Here is a 17,778-nt window from a genome sequence, read left to right as displayed (position 1 = left end):
ACTGCTTTTTTGGGGCCCTAGCTTTATGCGCAAGAGTCACATCACCTTATGTTGGTGCTTTTAACCCATGAGCCCATGAAGAAGAAAATCCCAGCTTACTGTAAGTTTGCTAGTTTGGCAAACACGTCAGGACCCAAGTAGTTTCAATGCTGTGATCACCTCTCTGGGTTTCTCACCTTTACTTGGTTTTTGGCCTGAAAATTCCTTAGATCTCATTTGCTCTTTGATGTCTTAAGAAGGTTTAAAGCATTTATCCAGCATGTTCAGTTATCCAGTAGCTTCTTTTCCCAGGTTGGAAACAGCAGTTCAGATCAGGCAAAGCCTTGGAACAGTGACAGGGCCCAGAGGCCTGAAGGAAGAGCTGGGTGTATCTGGAGGAAGGTTCTCCACCCTCTATACACACATCAAAAAAAAGAAAAAATGGCCCTAACTCTTTGGCTCAGTGGAGAGAGCATTGGCCTGTGGACTAAAGGGTCCCAGGTTCAATTCCGGTCAAGGGCACATGCCCCGGTTGTGGGCTTGATCCCTCGTAGTGGGTGTGCGGGAGGCAGCTGATCAATGATTCTCTCTCATCATTGATATTCTCTCTCATCATTGATGTTTTTATCTTTCTCTCCCCCTCTCCCTTCCTCTCTGAAATCAGTAAAAATATATTTAAAAAAACAACAACAAAAAATGGGCAGTAATTTCAATGTATAAAATGGATTGACTGCCTTCTACAGGTCTATAGTAGAAGGGCTTCTATGGGTTACTTTAATAACAGTACAAAGTGGGCAAAGGGCACACATGGGCGATTCCCACAGAGCAGTAGAGATGGAGACAATACTGACCTTCGCAAATGATCGAATAAATGGCAGCTACCAGACATGGAGAACAGAGGAGGGGATGCAGGCACCAGCCTCCTGCTAATGAAACTGTAAGGAAGGCAATTTTGGTAATATTATCAAAAAGCCATAGCATTGGACATAGCATTACCCCAGAAATTCCACTTCTGTAAAAATGCCCCAAGGAAAAATTATGTTTGTATGTTTGTGTGTAATATTTTAGCTACAAATATTCAGGACAAGGTTTCTGCAAATTATTTGTATACTATAGTAAATGAAAAACGTACATACAAATGAAAAATTACTCATACTCCCGACCACTTTCCTTTTCTGGGTTTATATAAAGTTTGTTGACAATTTCCCTCTCCTGTCCTTTTAGTCCCATGCTTGTGGAAAACTCCTGCCAACATTGAGTGTGTATTGTTTTCAGGTTTTCTTGTGATTATATCAATATAAAAATTGATTTATACTCTACACATTGGCCTGCAGCACGCTGTTATATAAATGTCTTGCATTGTGCTCGCTGCAGCAGCACATATACTAAATGTGTTGGCATTGTTCATGTGTATGCCCAAAGACTGACCTCATTCTCTGACAGGCTATGTGATTCTACCATAATTATTTAACTTCTATTATTTCTCTGTTCCAATAAACAGTTCTGCGAAGAACATCCTGGACATAACATCTTCATATATGTGTGCCACTATTTTCTGTAGGATAAATTCCCAGAAGGATTGCAGGCTCAGAGAATTCGCACTTTTTGGATTTAAAGGATAAGTCCTGTGGTGTGCTAGTGCCTGCTTAGATTATCTCATGTTGAATTGTCAGGAATTTGGAGAGCTGATTGTTAAACACAACCACTACTAAAAATTACATTATGTTAATTTAGAAATAAATAGGTCATGTTAAAAACAAAGCTAATAGCCCAACTGGCATGGCTCAGTGGTTGAGCATCAACCTATGAACCAGGAGGTCACAGTTCAGTTCCCAGTCAGGGCACATGCCTGGGCTGCAGACTCAATCCCCAGTAGGGGGCGTGCAGGAGGCAGCCAATGATGATTTTTCTCTCATCATAGATGTTTCTATCTCTCCCTTCCTCTCTGAAATCAATAAAAATATATTAAAACAAAAAAACAAAAAAGCTCATAAATACTGAAAACATTATTTTCTAATTATGCTACTACATTTTACTGTTATCTATGTTCACATCTCTCTCTCTCTCTTTTTTTTTTTTAACAGCAGGCCCCGGGGTCGTGTATACAGGGTCTGGACTAGAGCGACTTCATGGTATTCCCCTTACTAAAAAAACGTGTGTATTAGGAGGAGAGAGAGGAAAAAAAGAGGAAAGAAGGAAAAAAATAAAAATAAAACCCCTTAACTAAGTGCCAGGCGGGTAGTTAATCACTTTAACTACGAACAATCACGCTTAAGCTACATAATCTTTACTCCCTGGAATGGAGATAAGAAACGCCCTAACCTTTGGAATAGAGATTGATAGGATTGGCATCAACTGGTATAAATACAGATGTAACAAGACCAAAGACAGAACCAGGCTGGAGATCCAGGCTAGAACCTGGCTAGAGAACCTGGCTAGGCTGCTGATCAACTGAACGCTGTCTCCGTGTCATTCCTTCTTTGCCGACTCTGTCCACACCTTTGGGAACCCCTGGACCTGCTGGGGTTGGACCCCAACATCTGGCGCCAGTCTGAGTGGTCATGGCGGCGGCAGCGGCAGCGGTAGTGGCAGTGGGGGCTGCGGGCGGTTGGGGCTCCGGGCCGGGGCGGAGGCGCCATCTTGTGCCCGGGGTCAGTGGGGAGGCCAGGGAGGGGGACCCGGGGGGCGCAGGGGACTATGGGAATGGCCTGGAGTCTGAGGAACTGGAGCCTGAGGAGCTGCTGCTGGAGCCTGAGCCGGAGCCTGAGCCAGAGCCAGAGCCCGAGCCTGAAAAGGAGCTGCCCTGGCCCCGTGCCCCACTGGGTACCCCAGGCCCTGGGCCTGCCTCAGAAGTCCCCGGCCGCCATGAGGAGGAGGAGGAGCTGGGACTGGTCGAGGGGGACCCAGGGGACGGCGCCATTGAAGACCCAGAGCTGGAAGAGATTAAAGCTCGAGTCAGGGAGATGGAGGAAGAAGCTGAGAAGCTAAAAGAGCTACAGAACGAGGTAGAGAAGCAGATGAATATGAGTCCACCTCCAGGCAATGCTGGCCGAGCGATCATGTCTATCAAAGAGAAGATGGAGGCTGATGCCCGTTCCATCTATGTTGGCAATGTGGACTATGGTGCAACAGCACAAGAGCTGGAAGCACACTTTCATGGCTGTGGTTCAGTCAACCGTGTTACCATACTCTGTGACAGATTTACTGGCCTTCCCAAAGGGTTTGCATATTTAGAGTTCTCAGACAAAGAGTCAGTGAGGACTTCCCTGGCCTTAGATGAATCCCTATTTAGAGGAAGACAAATCAAGGTAATCCCAAAACGAACCAACAGACCAGGGATCAGCACAACAGACCGGGCTTTCCCACCAGTCCGATACCGTGCCCAGACCAGCAACTACAACACTTCCCGAGCTCGATTCTACAGGGGTTTTAACAGCAGGCCCCGGGGTCGTGTCTACAGGGGCCGGGCTAGAGCGACTTCATGGTATTCCCCTTACTAAAAAAAAAAGTGTGTATTCTGTTCACATCTCTTTTATCTGGACAATAGAAATACAACTCAGTAGCAGCTGCTATGCATCTCTTTTTAATTTCCTGTTCAGTGATAGCATATTGATAGTTAGAAATCAACCATGATGGCAATATTTACACCATGGAAATTGGCAAATGCTACAAACCAGCCCTCTTCCCCTTTTTACAAAGTACCACTAACTAAACATTTACTGGCCTACAACTGTATACAACTGAATTAAAATTATATGTTATTTAAAAGTTATATGTTAAGTTATAATCCTACAGAAGTGTATTTGGGTCTTGCTTTTTTTTTTTTTTTTTTACATATTTTATTGATTTTTTACAGAGAGGAAGGGAGAGAGATAGAGAGTTAGAAACATCAATGAGAGAGAAACATCGATCAGCCGCCTCCTGCACATCTCCTACTGGGGATGTGCCCGCAACCCAGGTACATGCCCTTGACCGGAATCGAACCTAGGACCTTTCAGTCCGCAGGCCGACGCTCTATCCACTGAGCCAAACCGGTTTCGGCTGGGTCTTGCTTTTTAAATATATTTTCATTACAGGTATCTCGTTGTTATCGAGCATTTTAACTTCCGTGGCTTTGTGTATCATTGCAAAGGTCTTGGCCATTGGTATATGGCGCTTTGCCTGTTATTACTTTGGCTTATTTTTCTGTAGGGTTGACTGACTTTAAAAAGAAAAAGGTGGAGGAGAGGAGGGTGAGAAAAAATTTGGAGGTGTAGTAGTAATAACCTTTTAAAAATATATATATATTATTGATTTTTTTACAGAGAGGAAGGGGGAGGGATAGAGAGTTAGAAACATCGACGAGAGAGAACCACCAACCAGCTGCCTCCTGCACACCTCCTACTGGGGATGTGCCCGCAACCAAGGTACATGCCCTTGACTGGAATCGAACCTGGGACCCTCCAGTCCACAGGCCGACACTCTATCCACTGAGCCAAACCGGTTAGGGCTAACTTTTTTTTTTTTACTTGCAAAGATACTTATTGCAGTGTTGTTCATAGGGGGAAAATATTAGAAACAAAATGTTACAGCCCATAAAAGTAGAATGGTTTGAAAAATTATGACATAGCCACACCATGGAATATTATGTGGCCATTAAAAGACAATGAATTATGATTCCGATCAAAGGCACACACCTTGGTTGCAGGTCGATGTGTCTCTATCACATCAATTTTTCTCTCTGTCTCTCCCTCTCCCTTCCACTCTCTCTAAAAATCAATGGAAAAATATCCACAGGTGAGGATTAACGACAACAACAAAAGACAATGAATTAGAGCTATGCCAGGTGACTTACAAGAGTTTCCTTGAGGCAGAAAAGTATTGGTAATATCCCATTTTCAATGTTCCATGTATTGTGTGTGTATATGTAAAATGGCTAGGTGGGCCCCAGCTGGCGTGGCTCAGTGGTTGAGCATCAACCTATGAACCAGGAGGTCATGGTTCAATTCCTGGTCAGGGCACATGTCTGAGTTGTGGGCTTGATCCCCAGTAGGGGCATGCAGGAGGCAGCCGATCAATGATTTTCTCTCATCACTGATGTGGCAATAACCTTTTGTCTGCTGTTTGTAGCAAATATTTTTCTTACAGTTTCTCTTTACCTTTGCATATATTTTTCTTTATTTATACCAAGTATTTTTCTCTTTCTATAGTCCAATGTGCCCAGTTTTTCCATTGTCACTCGGGGATATTATTTCTTTTTTAAAAAAATATATATTTTATTGATTTTTTACAGAGAGAAAGGGAGAGGGATAGAGAGTTAGAAACATCATTGAGAGAGAACCACCGATCAGCTTTCTCCTGCACACCTCCCACTGAGGATGTGCCCACAACCAAGGTACATGCCCTTGATCAGAATCGAACCCGGGACCCTTCAGTCCGCAGGCCGATGCTCCATCCACTGAGCCAAACCAGCCAGGGCAAGGATATTATTACTTAAAAAAAAATCTCGCCCTAACCGGTTCGGCTCAGTGGATAGAGCTTCGGCCTGCGGAATGAAGGGTCCCAGGTTCAATTCTGGTCAAGGGCATGTACCTTGGTTGCAGGCACATCCCCAGTAGGAGGTGTACAGGAGGCAGCTGGTTGGTGGTTCTCTCTCATCGATGTTTCTAACTCTCTTTCCCTCTCCCTTCCTCTCTGTAAAAAAAAAAAAAAAAAAAAAAATCAAAACATATGCCGGGAGCCGGTCCATCCTTGCTGTTTCAAGGGACCTGGCATATATGGCATACTGTTCTTAATATGTTTGCTCACCTTCTTGGCACTATGTGTTTTAACCAAGGTCACCTCTCTGAGAAAGGTTGTTTCCCCAGGTAGGGATTTTCCCCTGAAGTTAGGGAGGGAATAAAACCCCTGAACTAAGTGCCAGGCGGGTAGTTAATCACTTTAACTATGAACAATCACGCTTAAGCTACGTAATCTTTACTCCCTGGAATGGAGATAAGAAACGCCCTAACCTTTGGAATAGAGATTGATAGGATTGGAATCAACTGGTATAAATACAGATGTAACAAGACAACAGGACACAGAACCTAGACAGAACCTAGAGACAGAAGAACTTCGCTGGAGAGAACATGGCAAAAGATCCTGGACAGAACCTAGTGAGAGAACCTGGCTGAAGAACCTAGAGACCGAACCTGGCTACAGAACCTGGATAGAACATGGCAAGAGAACCTGACTAGAACCTGGTGATGGAACCTGGCTGGAGAACCTGGACAGAACCTAGCGAGGGAACATGGCTACAGAACTTGGCTGGAGAACTGGCTACAGAACCTTGCTGAAGACCCTGACAAGAGAACCCGGCTATGATGATCACCTGAACGCTGCCTCTGTGTCAATCCTTCTTCACCGACTCCATCCACACCTTTGGGGACCCTGGACCTGTTGGGGTTGGACTCCAACGAACATATATATATATTTTAAAAATCTCTAAATGTCCCTAGAACTATCTACACTAATAAAAGAGAAAAATGATAATTGGCGTACAACGCTACCCTTTTCATTGGCTAATCAGGGCTATATGCATATTAACTGCCAACTAAGATTGGCAGTTAACTGCCAACAAGATGGTGGTTAATTTGCATATGTAAGCACAATGCAGGGAGGTGAAAGGGAAAGCAGGAAGAAGCCCCCTGCCACTGACAGTGATTGGAAACCCAGGGGGGAGCTAAGAGCTGGGGCTGACTTTGCCCTGCCCCCCAGCCATGATCAGAGAATCAGGCGCCTTTGCCACCCTGGCCAGTGATAGCAGGAAGTAGGGGTGGAGCCAGTGATGGGAGCTGGGCATGCTCGAAGCTGGCGGTCCCGGGAGCTAGGGGTCCCTTGCCTGGGCCTAAAGTGGAGCCTAAGATAGCGGGGCCGCTGCAGCTGCGGGTCCTCTCTGCCCAGGCCAGATGCCTCAGCCAGAGGCTTGCTGCAGGGGCAGGGGCGGAGCCCGCATGATCGCGGTGCCCCCCGCCCCCCCCCACTGCCACTGCGGATCCCCGCTGCCCAGGCCAGAAGCCTAGGCCAGAGGTGTTAGGTCTGGGCAGGGGCGGAGCCTGCAACCGCGGGGAGCTGGGGGTCCCCTGCCCAGGCCTGACACCTCTGCCAGAGGTCTTAGGCCTGGTCAAGGGGCCGATCCAGTGATTGGTGATCGGAGGGTGATGAGGGTCAACTCCTCTGGCTGAGGCATCAGGCCTGGGCGGGGGGCTGGGGGTCTGCTGCCCAGGCCTGATGCCTGGGCTAGAGGCATCAGGCCTGGGTGGGGGGCGGAGTCGGAGATTGGGGGGATATGATGGTCCCCTTGCCCAGGCCTGAAGCCTGGGTCAGAAGCGTCAGGCTTGGGCGGGGGGTGGAGCAAGCTATCAGAGGGAGATGGGGGTCCCCTGCCCAGGCATGATTCCTAGTCCAGAGGCCTCAGGCCTGGGCAGGGGTCAGAGCCAGTGATCAGGGGGAGATGGGGGTCCCCTGTCCAAGCCTGACACCTGTGGCGGAGGCGTCAGGCCTGGGCAAGGGGCCGATCCTGCGATTGGAGGGTGATGGGGGACAACGCCTGAGGGCTCCCAGTATGTGAGAGGGGGCAGGCTGGGCTGAGGGACACCCCCCCACCCCCACACCCAGTGCACGAATTTTGTGCACCAGGCCCCTAGTATATTAAATATTACCTTGTTACATTTTTGGATGGGGCTGTTCTGCCATTGTGTGTTTATATCTGTTTGTGTGTGGTCTGTCTCTATGTGTGTGTCACAAGTATGCTCTTACATCTGATTCCCATGTCCTCCATTTTTTCACACATAGTTTTCCCAGTGTCAAATGAGAATTGAAGGAATAACAGATGTGCTGGACCCACTAGGATACTTAAGAAGGTACAGTAAGCCCTAATCGGTTTGGCTCAGTGGATAGAGTGTCGGCCTGAAGACTGGAAGGTCCCAGGTTCGATTCCGGTCAAGCGCATGTACCTTGGTTGCTGGCACATCCCCAGTAGGGGGTGTGCAGGAAGCAGATGATCGATGTTTCTATCTCTCTATCCCTCTCCCTTCCTCTCTGTAAAAAATCAATAAAATATATTTTTCCAAAAAGATAGTAGAGTAAGTGGAGTAGTTACTGCATTTTCTTAAGTTTCTACAGTGACCATGGTTGGTTTAATGAGGAAGAAATTTTTAAAGAAAACAGTTCTGCCCTAACCGGTTTGGCTCAGTGGATAGAGTGTCGGCCTGCGGACTGAAAGATCCCAGGTTCAATTCCGGTCAGGGGCATGTACCTTGGTTGCGGGCACATCCCCAGTAGGAGGTGTGCAGGAGGCAGCTGATCAATGTTTCCCTCCCATCGATGTTTCTAACTCTATCCCTCTCCCTTCCTATCTTTAAAAAAAAAATTAAAAATTAAAATATAGTAAAAAAAAAAAAAAAAAAGAAAGAAAGCAGTTCTGACCTGTCTCCTTAGAAGTGTGGATGTAGGCAGGACTCTGGGCCAGCTCCCTGGCGCACTTTGCTCAATGACTGGGTGCTGGGGCAGGACGAACCTCCTTCCACCAGGTCCAGAGTCTGGCAAACGGGGGCTTCACCCCAAGCCTCCTAGATCCCCAAAGTCCCCGACACCCTTTTGGAGCCCCTGTGTACTGTCCTGCAAGTTTGGCTCCGCGTGAGTCCTATCCGTACCAGCAGAGGGCGCCATTGCCTAATAGTCTCAGGGGCTGTGCCCGGCCGCCAGGTACCGCGCCCTCAGCTCTAGGTGAGTGAGCGACCAGGTCCCGCGCACTTAGATTTGTGTGGAGTCCCCCGAGGCGAGTCGCTCTGGGGAGGGGCCAGGCCTGGTCAGCTAGGGCAAGCCCATGACCCCCGACATAGTCCCGAGGGGCTGAAGCCTTTGGCCTGCGTCTCCAAGTGGCCGCAGCCAAGGGCATGGCGGATGGCGGTTCACAGTCCGGCATTTGGGACCCGATGGAAGAAACGTCTCAGGCCGCCGAGGGTGAGATGACCTGAATGTCCCCCTCAGCCACGCAGGTCGTCTAGCGAACGCGGCCCAGGGGCGCGCCCAGACCTGAACATGGCTGGACGCGCAGCTCAGGCCTCTTCGGATCCCCACCTTTCCTTTGGTAGGAGGGCAGCACCTCCCCAAATCCCATCAGGACCGTGGCGCGCACCCCCAGGGAACACATGAGCGCACGCAGGGTGAGGCTTTCTTTCAGGGACTTTACTCAAACACGGAAAGGTCGCAAGAAGAGGAGGCGGGGGGGGGGGGGGGAGGGCGGGGGGTCCCGCGATGACGCACCCCTCGTTTAGCGGTAGCTGGAGGCCAGCGCCCAAATCACGTGGCTCAGAAACTTGTCCAGCGAGGCCTGCAGGGCGGGGCTGAAGTCTCCGGGGTAGTGCCGGGCGAGGGTGACCAGCAGGCAGTGGCCCAGCAGCTGCGGAGGGATGGAGTCATCCCCACCGGGGTCCATCTGTCCGCCCACACCCTCCCTTGTGAACTCCCCCCCTCCCCCCGCGAGAGGGCCCAGCCCCCACCGCGCTTGCTCACCTTGAAGTTGACGGGGTTCACCTGCAGCTTGTGCGCGTGCAGGTCGCTCAGAGCCGACAGGGCGCGGGGCAGGTCGTCCAGGTGGTTCACGGCCAGGGTCAGCGCGTCAGCCACCTTCTGGCCGTGGGCTTTGACCTGGGCGGAGCCGGGTCTCAGGTCCAGGTGGGCGAAGTATGTCTTGGTGGAGGGGAAGGCCACGAAGGTCCTTCGGGAGGAACGGCTAGTGAGGTGCGCCCCTGAGTCGGGGCTGGAGGGGGAGGGCCGCGGGAGGGCGGGGATCCATCCCCCGGGCGAGCAGGAAGGCAGGGGAGCCCCGAGGGCCGGCCCGCACCTCTCCAGGGCCTCCGTGGTGTAGACGCCCACGTTGGTATCCAGTTTTCTCCAGAGAGCGCGCACTGCAGCCTGGTCTGCCGCCGACAGCACCATGGTGCAGCCGCGGGCCCCGGAGCGAGCTTCTGCGATGGCTGCGCCCGCGCCCAACGGCCAGCAGGTCCCCCTGGCCTCTAGGGGGCGCCACGCTGCAGAGTCTGGTCCAGAGGGATCCAGAAGCATCCCTCTCCATCTGCTCTGACCTGGGACCTTTCCAATCGCTCTGGACCCTGAGGCCCCCGTTTTTGTAGAGTTCACTGTATGGAAACTAATACTTTAATACATACTATTATCAGGTAACACAAAATTTTAGCAGCGAGTTGAGCATTGCATGTCAGCTTATTCTATCTTCCAAGTCTATTATGACACCTCCCTCAGTCTATTTTATCATTTATTGTATAAAGTGAATATAATTTCTTCTTCCCAAGGTTGCTGTGAGAATTCAGTGGATAAGAAATGTTAAATGCTTCCTGTATAGCAGGTATGCCTTTCGGGACAGTGAACATTTATTTAGTATCTAGGATGAATGGTAATAATAGCTCATACCTATGTGGCACCACTCTTTCTGTTGTGGTGGTGGTGGAGGCGGTAAAATTCATATAACATAAAATTTGCCATCTTAGTCATTTTAAAGTATCCAATTTGGTGGCCTTAATTACATTTACACTGTTGTACAACCAGTACCATTGTCCCATTCCAGAACTTTTTCGTCATTTCAAATAGAAACTCTGTCTCCATTAGCAGTCATTCCATAACCTTCCTGCTCCAGCCCCTGCCAACCACCAACCTGTACTCTGTCCCTGTGATTTGCCTATTCCAGATGTTTTATATCAATAGAACCATGCAGTATATGGTCTTTTGTGTCTGGCTTTTTTCACTTAGTGCATTTTCAAGGTGTATCCGCCTTGTGTTATGTAGCTATGCTCCTTTGCTTTTTTATTGCTGAACAACATTTTATTGCACCACATTTTGTTGGTCTATTCAATAGACTCGATTGGTTGATGAATATTTGGGTTGTTCCTTCATTTTTTCTTAATAATAAAATAAGACTGCCTCTTACTGAGAGCTCAGACTGTGTCACCAGCTGTGCAAACACGTCACAAACTGAGGCAGGGGACCTGCTGTCTCATTTTTCAAGGACCACTCTTCCCCCTCCCCCACCATTGACCACTCTGGAACCCAGGAAAGAAAGGGCACTGCTTTCAGTGGGAAGCTTGGACTGGACAGCAGCCAGGACCAGACCCTCAAGCCCTCACTCTGAGGCTGCAGCATGAGGGGCCTGCCACGGGGAGGAAGCACATCAGAGTGCAGGCTCCGTGGCCCTAGTTCTCCTCTCCCCTGCAGCACTGGGGGAAATCAGCGGGGCCAGCCTGCAGTGGATGCCCAGCTGGGCCCCAACACTGGGCCTCCAGACCTGTGATGGCTCCAGGACATCAGTAAATACAGAGTGAGCATCCTGGAGGTGGACCCAGGAGAAAAGGGTGCCTCCAGGAAACTGCCTGGCATCTGCTATTGCTCTGCTCAAATCCAGTTTCATGGAGATGTGCATGTATTGGGAGGCACTGGATGGAGAGAGGAGCACTCAGCTAGAAAGAGTGTGACCTGGCTGTCTTCCCCACTGTCTAACTCGGGGAGGAGCCATGGGAGAGCTTAGAGGCCGCTGGAGACCCACCAATTCTGAATATGTAAACGCTGCAGAATGTAAAAATGGTAAACGAATTGAGTCAACTCCTGTTGAATAGCAAAAGCTCCAGAATGAAATGCAGGAAACACTCCAGGGTGAGAGAGGAAGGTTGCGCAGTGGATCCCAGGAAGTGACAGCGGCACTGTTCCATCCCCTCCTCTGCCCTTTTCTCCCCTTCCCTCCTCCTCCCTCCCCTTCCCTGTCTTCGCCAGCTGCGGAGAGGCCCGTGGTCCCAAGCAGGGAGAACCACCCTCACCCCTGGCACGTTCGGGGCACAGAGAACACAGGCCACACAGGCTGCAGCCCACTCAGACTTTATTCAAAGATCAGGGTGTGCGGGTGGCGGAGCGCCAAGGGGCCCCGACCCAGGGCAGGGGTGGCCGCGGCTCCAGCTTAACGGTACTTGGAGACCAGCACGGTGCTCACGGAGGCCAAGAACTTGTCCAGGGAGGCGTGGATGACAGGGGTGAACTCAGTGGGGTGGTGGCAGGCCAGAGTCACCAGCAGGCAGTGGCTCAGGAGCTGTGAAGAGAGCGGTGTTAGGGGGCATTAGGGCGAGGCCGCCCCGCGCTGCGCCGCGCCGCGCCACCTGCTGGAACCCACGGGAGCGCTCGGCCCAGATCCCTGCGGGGGATCCCAACTCACCTTGAAGTTGACGGGGTCCACACGCAGCTTGAAGGCGTGCAGGTCGCTCAGGGCGGACAGGGCGCCGGGCAGGTCATCCATGTGGGCCACGGCGTTACCCAGGGCGTCGCCAACCTTCTTGCCATGGCCTTTGACCTGGGCAGAGCCGTGGCTCAGGTCGAAGTGGGGGAAGTAGGTCTTGGTGGTGGGGAAGCTCAGGAACATCCTGCGGGGAAAGGAGGGTGAGAGGGGGTGGGGGTGAGGATGGGGGGGGGGCAGGGCTGGGTCATGGGCCTGGGATTCGGGCGAAAGCACTGGCTGGCCTCTTGGGGCAGGTGCGCGCTCTGGACCCCGAGAGCCTGGGATGCGGGCGCCGAGGGGAGGCTGCAGGCGGAGGGCGGGGGTCGGGCGCCCGGGGTCGGGGTGGAGGCAGGCACAGGCGGTCCTCACCTCTCCAGGGCCTCTGCGCCATAGTCGCCAGCATGGGCGCCAACCTTGTCCCAGGCGGCCTTGACGTTGGTCTTGTCAGCGGGAGACAGCACCATGGTTGCTTCTTTCTGGGTCTGTGCGAGGACCAGAAGGGTTGCGGGCGGGGAGAGTGAGGAACTTTTATGCCCGGGGCGCGAGGGGCACGCCCACCGCGGCCGCGCTCATTGGCTGGATCCGAGCCGGGGATGCGCTGCTTGGCCAGCACGGCAGGGGGCGCCCTGCGCCGAATCTGCATCTGGCTAGAGCAGCTGGGGGCTTTGTTCCTAGTTTGCCGAGGCGCCCAGTGTCCTGGGACAGGATATTTCTCTCTCGCAGGATGCGCTGCTCCTGAACCGCTGCGTCCAGCTCCTCCAAGAGCAGTCTCATGGCTCCCCAGCTGGTGGGGGACGGTGGCAGAGGTGGGTGGATGCTGGCTCTTCCACTAAGTGAGCTCATGACACCCTTTGGGGTCTCTGAGCTTCCTTAGCCCCAGGTTGTTCTCACCTGAGGACCCGCCCTGGACTTAGGCTTGGTACACGCTGGGTGTGTTTAACTTTGGCAGAATCGGGGCATGAATGTGCTAGTGAGTGCGGGAAGGAAGGAAGGCCTGCCTAGTCCAGAACAGAAAGAGACAGACAGACAGGAGCACCAAGAGGTCGTTGCTCACATGTTGTCAAGAATTCCTTCCTGGAATCCTTCCTGCTTCCCTTCAGTCTTGATTCTTTCAGCCCCCAGCCCCCCATAAATAATCACTGTCATTGACCACCCGCCGGGGAGAAACAGTACTGAGGAGCGCGGTTCACAGGCTGGGGTGGGAGGCTCCCAGCTCCAGCTTCTCCTAGGGCGGTGGTCCTGAAACCCTCCCTGTCTTAGGAACTCGTCATGGTGGCCTCTCCTATTCAGGATCCCTGTGTGAGTGTGTGAATGACTGTCTCTCTCCATGACTGACCAAAAGGTTCTGGTTCACCATGACAACACCCCCACCTGTCCCCCAAATTGTGCCTGACACAGACTCACTAGGCAAATAGTGGTTGAATTGACCAAGTTCTGCTTAACAAGAGCTGAGCTTTCAGCCTAGCTAGGGACATAGACAGTCATCAGATCATCACACAAGCACATACAGTCTCACACCTTATTAAAGGGCCTAAGGAAGCATGAAGGGGGTGGCTGAGACATTGAAGGATACGTGGGTTAGTCTGAGGGTCATGGTGGGCTTTCCTGAGGAGGAGAGACTGGAGGATGAGTAAGTATTAGGTGGAGTAGGGTGGAAAGGGTGGTTTTAGAATGCAGGTGGGTAGGTGTGGTGTGAAGAAGCTGGCCAGACTCTGCAGGATGGGGAAGGGAGGGACCTCTGGAGAAGCAATGAGAAGGGGCCGAAATTCCGGCTGGCGCGGTCCCCTTCCTGGTGACAAGTGATGGTCCCTTGGTCTAGCTGGTGCGAGGGAGTTCCTGATGAGGTTAAACATCAGAACTGGGTGAAGAGAAAGGGAGTGAGGAAACACGGATATGCCCTTTCTTGGGAGCCTGGAGGAAGACTTAGCTTTGGGGAGTGGGTTGGATGGGTTTCCTCCAGTCCACCCCTCTGCCCCCATCCCTCCCCTAGGACCTTCACTCAAGACTTGCCCAGTGTGACCAAAACAGATCCAGAGACAGAGAAGCATGGATCAGACCATCAAACTTCAGAGGGAAGGTAGGGAAGGGTGAGGGTAAAGAGGAGAGAGCACCCAAAGGCTTACATGCAAGCATATAGGCCTAACCAATGGACCCAGACACCAGGGGGCTGAGGGCATGAGTGGGGGGTTGGGGGGTAATGTGGGGATAAGGACACATATGTAATAACTTCATCAATAAAGAAATTTAAAAAAATAAAAAATAAAAGACTTGCCCAGTGTGTCCGGGAGGAAGTGACGGTTAAGCTGACTTGGACAGAGAAGAAAGCAGCTTAGACGAGCCTCAGCAGCGCTCCCTTGGGCTCTGCCCTCTGTGTCTGCTCTTATCATCTTGTTCCTCCTGGACCCTTCCCCCACTTCGTTCCATGTTCCCTTCCTACTACTCTTCGCTCTTTTTCTGATTCTGTCCACACCTCAGGCCAGTCCTGGCTCTGAAAACAAAAGGGATAAGACCCTGGGGACTAAGAAGCACCCAGTGCCATTTCTCAGCCGGCCTGGGACACACCCCTCCTTCTGCAACTGGCTCCAATCCTCCTGCCGCCCCTGAGCCCTTTTAAGGCAAGACTTAGAGAACATGTCTCAGTCTATAGCTCACCCTTCCCATATGGGGAGAGCTCCCACATATAAATAAGGAAAAACGGTTTAAGAGAACAATTGGCAAAGGAAATTAACAAAAATGTAGAAACAACCAATACTTTGCTGAAAATGACACAATTGAATAAACTAGCCAGAAGAGGTGTAGAGAAGACAAGGTTGAGTGAGAAGAGCAGGTTGCAGACAAATGTCTATGTTAGGATGGTATTTTTGACACACACACAAAAAAAGTGTAGTTGTAAATGGAGCTGTGTTCCCTCGGCACAGGATGGAGCCAGTGGACTTACTCCCAAACTCTTCACTTGGACTTCTGCAGCAGGAGGGGGGCAGCAGGGCAGAGGGACATCTCTCATTTGAGTGACACAAAAAGGCTGTCTGTGTGTGTGTGTGTGTGTGTGTGTGTGTGTGTGTGTGATAACATAAGTGGATTTTAACTCATATCTTAATTGTTTTTTCCTTTTCAAATAAAAGTGAGTTGGGCCCTAGCTGGTTTGGCTCAGTGGATAGAACCTCAGCCTGTGGACTCAAGGGTCCCAGTTTGGATTCTGGTCAAGGGCACATGCCTGGGTTGCAGGGTCGATCCCCAGTACGGGGCATGTGGGAGCCAGCCAATCAATGATTCTCTCTCATCATTGATGTTTCTCTCTCTCTCCCTTCCTCTCCGAAACCAATATAAATATAATTAAAAAAATAAAAAATGAGTTGGTCTGTGAGGCCCAGGAAACGTGTATGGTGGAAGAGGGAAGCAAACTCCTCAGCTATTCAGAGCCCCATGTCCCCCAAAAACGTGGAGAGCAAGGGGTTTGTGACTCTCCCCAAACTTTCATCCAGCATTGTGTGCTGTCCTAGAGACTGGGGCTGGGCTGGGCACTGGGCTGAGGTGTCCCTCAGGAGGCTGCAGAGGCAGGTGGGTGTGGAGTGCAGGACTTCAGCACTCGGGACAGGGGACTACCTAACCACAGTATTGCTCACAGTCCCATAGATGAGCTGGGGACCCCAGGAGCCTCCAGCTACAGAATGGCGACCCTGGGTGGGGGGCGATGAGCTGGGGAGCACAGGGCTGGGAACACTGAGCTACTAATGTGCCTCTTGAAGTGCAGAACAAGGAAGCAAGGTGCTCTGATAGAGTGCTCCCCCCAGTGCACCCTGAGTGCTGCAGACAACGCATGCCCTCTATGCTGCCCAGACCCTTCTGCCGCCTGGCTGCAGAGGGTTTTTGTGACCCAGGAAGGATGCTTGGACTTTGATCCCCCTTCCAACCCACCTTCCCTCTGGGGGGGGGGGGGAGTCCCATAGAAGCGGTCTAGCACCTGCCTTTGCACCAGGAGAGGCATATTAGGGGAGTGTGATGGTTTTGCTTTGCTGTATTTTGATCTCCATAGTCTGTTTAACAGCCAACAGTCAGAGACACTTCAAAGTGGGGGGCAGTTCTTACACTGCCCACCTCTGCCCCAGAGGGGACCCTTGGAAGTCTGGCACCTCCTAGGACCAAAGCGAGGCTCCGCACATTCCTGGAAGTGCCAACCTTAGATCCCTTCCCTCTTCCTCCCTCCCCTTCCCTCCTCCTCCCTCCCCTTCCCTCTCTTCGCCAGCTGCGGAGAGGCCCGTGGTCCCAAGCAGGGAGAACCACCCTCACCCCTGGCACGTTCGGGGCACAGAGAACACAGGCCACACAGGCTGCAGCCCACTCAGACTTTATTCAAAGATCAGGGTGTGCGGGTGGCGGAGCGCCAAGGGGCCCCGACCCAGGGCAGGGGTGGCCGCGGCTCCAGCTTAACGGTACTTGGAGACCAGCACGGTGCTCACGGAGGCCAAGAACTTGTCCAGGGAGGCGTGGATGACAGGGGTGAACTCAGTGGGGTGGTGGCAGGCCAGAGTCACCAGCAGGCAGTGGCTCAGGAGCTGTGAAGAGAGCGGTGTTAGGGGGCATTAGGGCGAGGCCGCCCCGCGCTGCGCCGCGCCGCGCCACCTGCTGGAACCCACGGGAGCGCTCGGCCCAGATCCCTGCGGGGGATCCCAACTCACCTTGAAGTTGACGGGGTCCACACGCAGCTTGAAGGCGTGCAGGTCGCTCAGGGCGGACAGGGCGCCGGGCAGGTCATCCATGTGGGCCACGGCGTTACCCAGGGCGTCGCCAACCTTCTTGCCATGGCCTTTGACCTGGGCAGAGCCGTGGCTCAGGTCGAAGTGGGGGAAGTAGGTCTTGGTGGTGGGGAAGCTCAGGAACATCCTGCGGGGAAAGGAGGGTGAGAGGGGGTGGGGGTGAGGATGGGGGGGGGGGCAGGGCTGGGTCATGGGCCTGGGATTCGGGCGAAAGCACTGGCTGGCCTCTTGGGGCAGGTGCGCGCTCTGGACCCCGAGAGCCTGGGATGCGGGCGCCGAGGGGAGGCTGCAGGCGGAGGGCGGGGGTCGGGCGCCCGGGGTCGGGGTGGAGGCAGGCACAGGCGGTCCTCACCTCTCCAGGGCCTCTGCGCCATAGTCGCCAGCATGGGCGCCAACCTTGTCCCAGGCGGCCTTGACGTTGGTCTTGTCAGCGGGAGACAGCACCATGGTTGCTTCTTTCTGGGTCTGTGCGAGGACCAGAAGGGTTGCGGGCGGGGAGAGTGAGGAACTTTTATGCCCGGGGCGCGAGGGGCACGCCCACCGCGGCCGCTCTCATTGGCTGACGCGATCCCAGGGGTGGGGCCGAGGGCACCGTGGGGAGAGAGGCAGCGGGCGGCGCTTCCAAGGCCCCCTCGCCCTCTGGGTCCCCCGCTGGCCGAGTTGCAGCTCTCCAGGGTTCCTCTACTGCCGCGCCAGAGCTCCGGTTCCCACACGGGTTCCGAGCCGCCCAATCCCCGTGCACCCGCGTGTGGC

General features: G+C 52.6%; 4 protein-coding genes across 4 annotated transcripts; 1 reads left to right on the top strand and 3 right to left on the bottom strand.

Moving 5' to 3' along the window:
* The first annotated feature begins 2,540 nt into the window (after positions 1-2,540).
* Positions 2,541-3,695, top strand: LOC132232327 (polyadenylate-binding protein 2-like). Its single transcript, XM_059691814.1, has one exon. The coding sequence runs from the start codon at positions 2,541-2,543 to the stop codon at positions 3,477-3,479; it is 939 nt and encodes a 312-aa protein (XP_059547797.1). The 3' UTR covers positions 3,480-3,695.
* A 5,470-nt stretch (positions 3,696-9,165) lies between these two features.
* On the bottom strand, positions 9,166-10,003 carry HBQ1 (hemoglobin subunit theta 1). The gene is made up of 3 exons (XM_059692503.1): positions 9,845-10,003; positions 9,514-9,718; positions 9,166-9,400 (listed from the first exon to the last, which is right to left on the bottom strand). The coding sequence occupies exons 1-3, from the start codon at positions 9,937-9,939 to the stop codon at positions 9,272-9,274; spliced, it is 429 nt and encodes a 142-aa protein (XP_059548486.1). The 5' UTR covers positions 9,940-10,003; the 3' UTR covers positions 9,166-9,271.
* A 1,861-nt stretch (positions 10,004-11,864) lies between these two features.
* Positions 11,865-12,800, bottom strand: LOC132232832 (hemoglobin subunit alpha). Its single transcript, XM_059692494.1, has 3 exons — positions 12,641-12,800; positions 12,212-12,416; positions 11,865-12,088 (listed from the first exon to the last, which is right to left on the bottom strand). The coding sequence occupies exons 1-3, from the start codon at positions 12,733-12,735 to the stop codon at positions 11,960-11,962; spliced, it is 429 nt and encodes a 142-aa protein (XP_059548477.1). The 5' UTR covers positions 12,736-12,800; the 3' UTR covers positions 11,865-11,959.
* A 3,800-nt stretch (positions 12,801-16,600) lies between these two features.
* Positions 16,601-17,537, bottom strand: LOC132232831 (hemoglobin subunit alpha). The gene is made up of 3 exons (XM_059692493.1): positions 17,378-17,537; positions 16,948-17,152; positions 16,601-16,824 (listed from the first exon to the last, which is right to left on the bottom strand). The coding sequence occupies exons 1-3, from the start codon at positions 17,470-17,472 to the stop codon at positions 16,696-16,698; spliced, it is 429 nt and encodes a 142-aa protein (XP_059548476.1). The 5' UTR covers positions 17,473-17,537; the 3' UTR covers positions 16,601-16,695.
* Positions 17,538-17,778: the final 241 nt, after the last annotated feature.

Source organism: Myotis daubentonii, chromosome 4 (assembly GCF_963259705.1).
Source record: "Myotis daubentonii chromosome 4, mMyoDau2.1, whole genome shotgun sequence".
Classification (NCBI taxonomy): Eukaryota; Metazoa; Chordata; class Mammalia; order Chiroptera; family Vespertilionidae; genus Myotis; species Myotis daubentonii.
The sequence above is the reverse complement of the archived record's forward strand: the minus strand, read 5'-3'. Positions and strand labels throughout refer to the sequence as shown.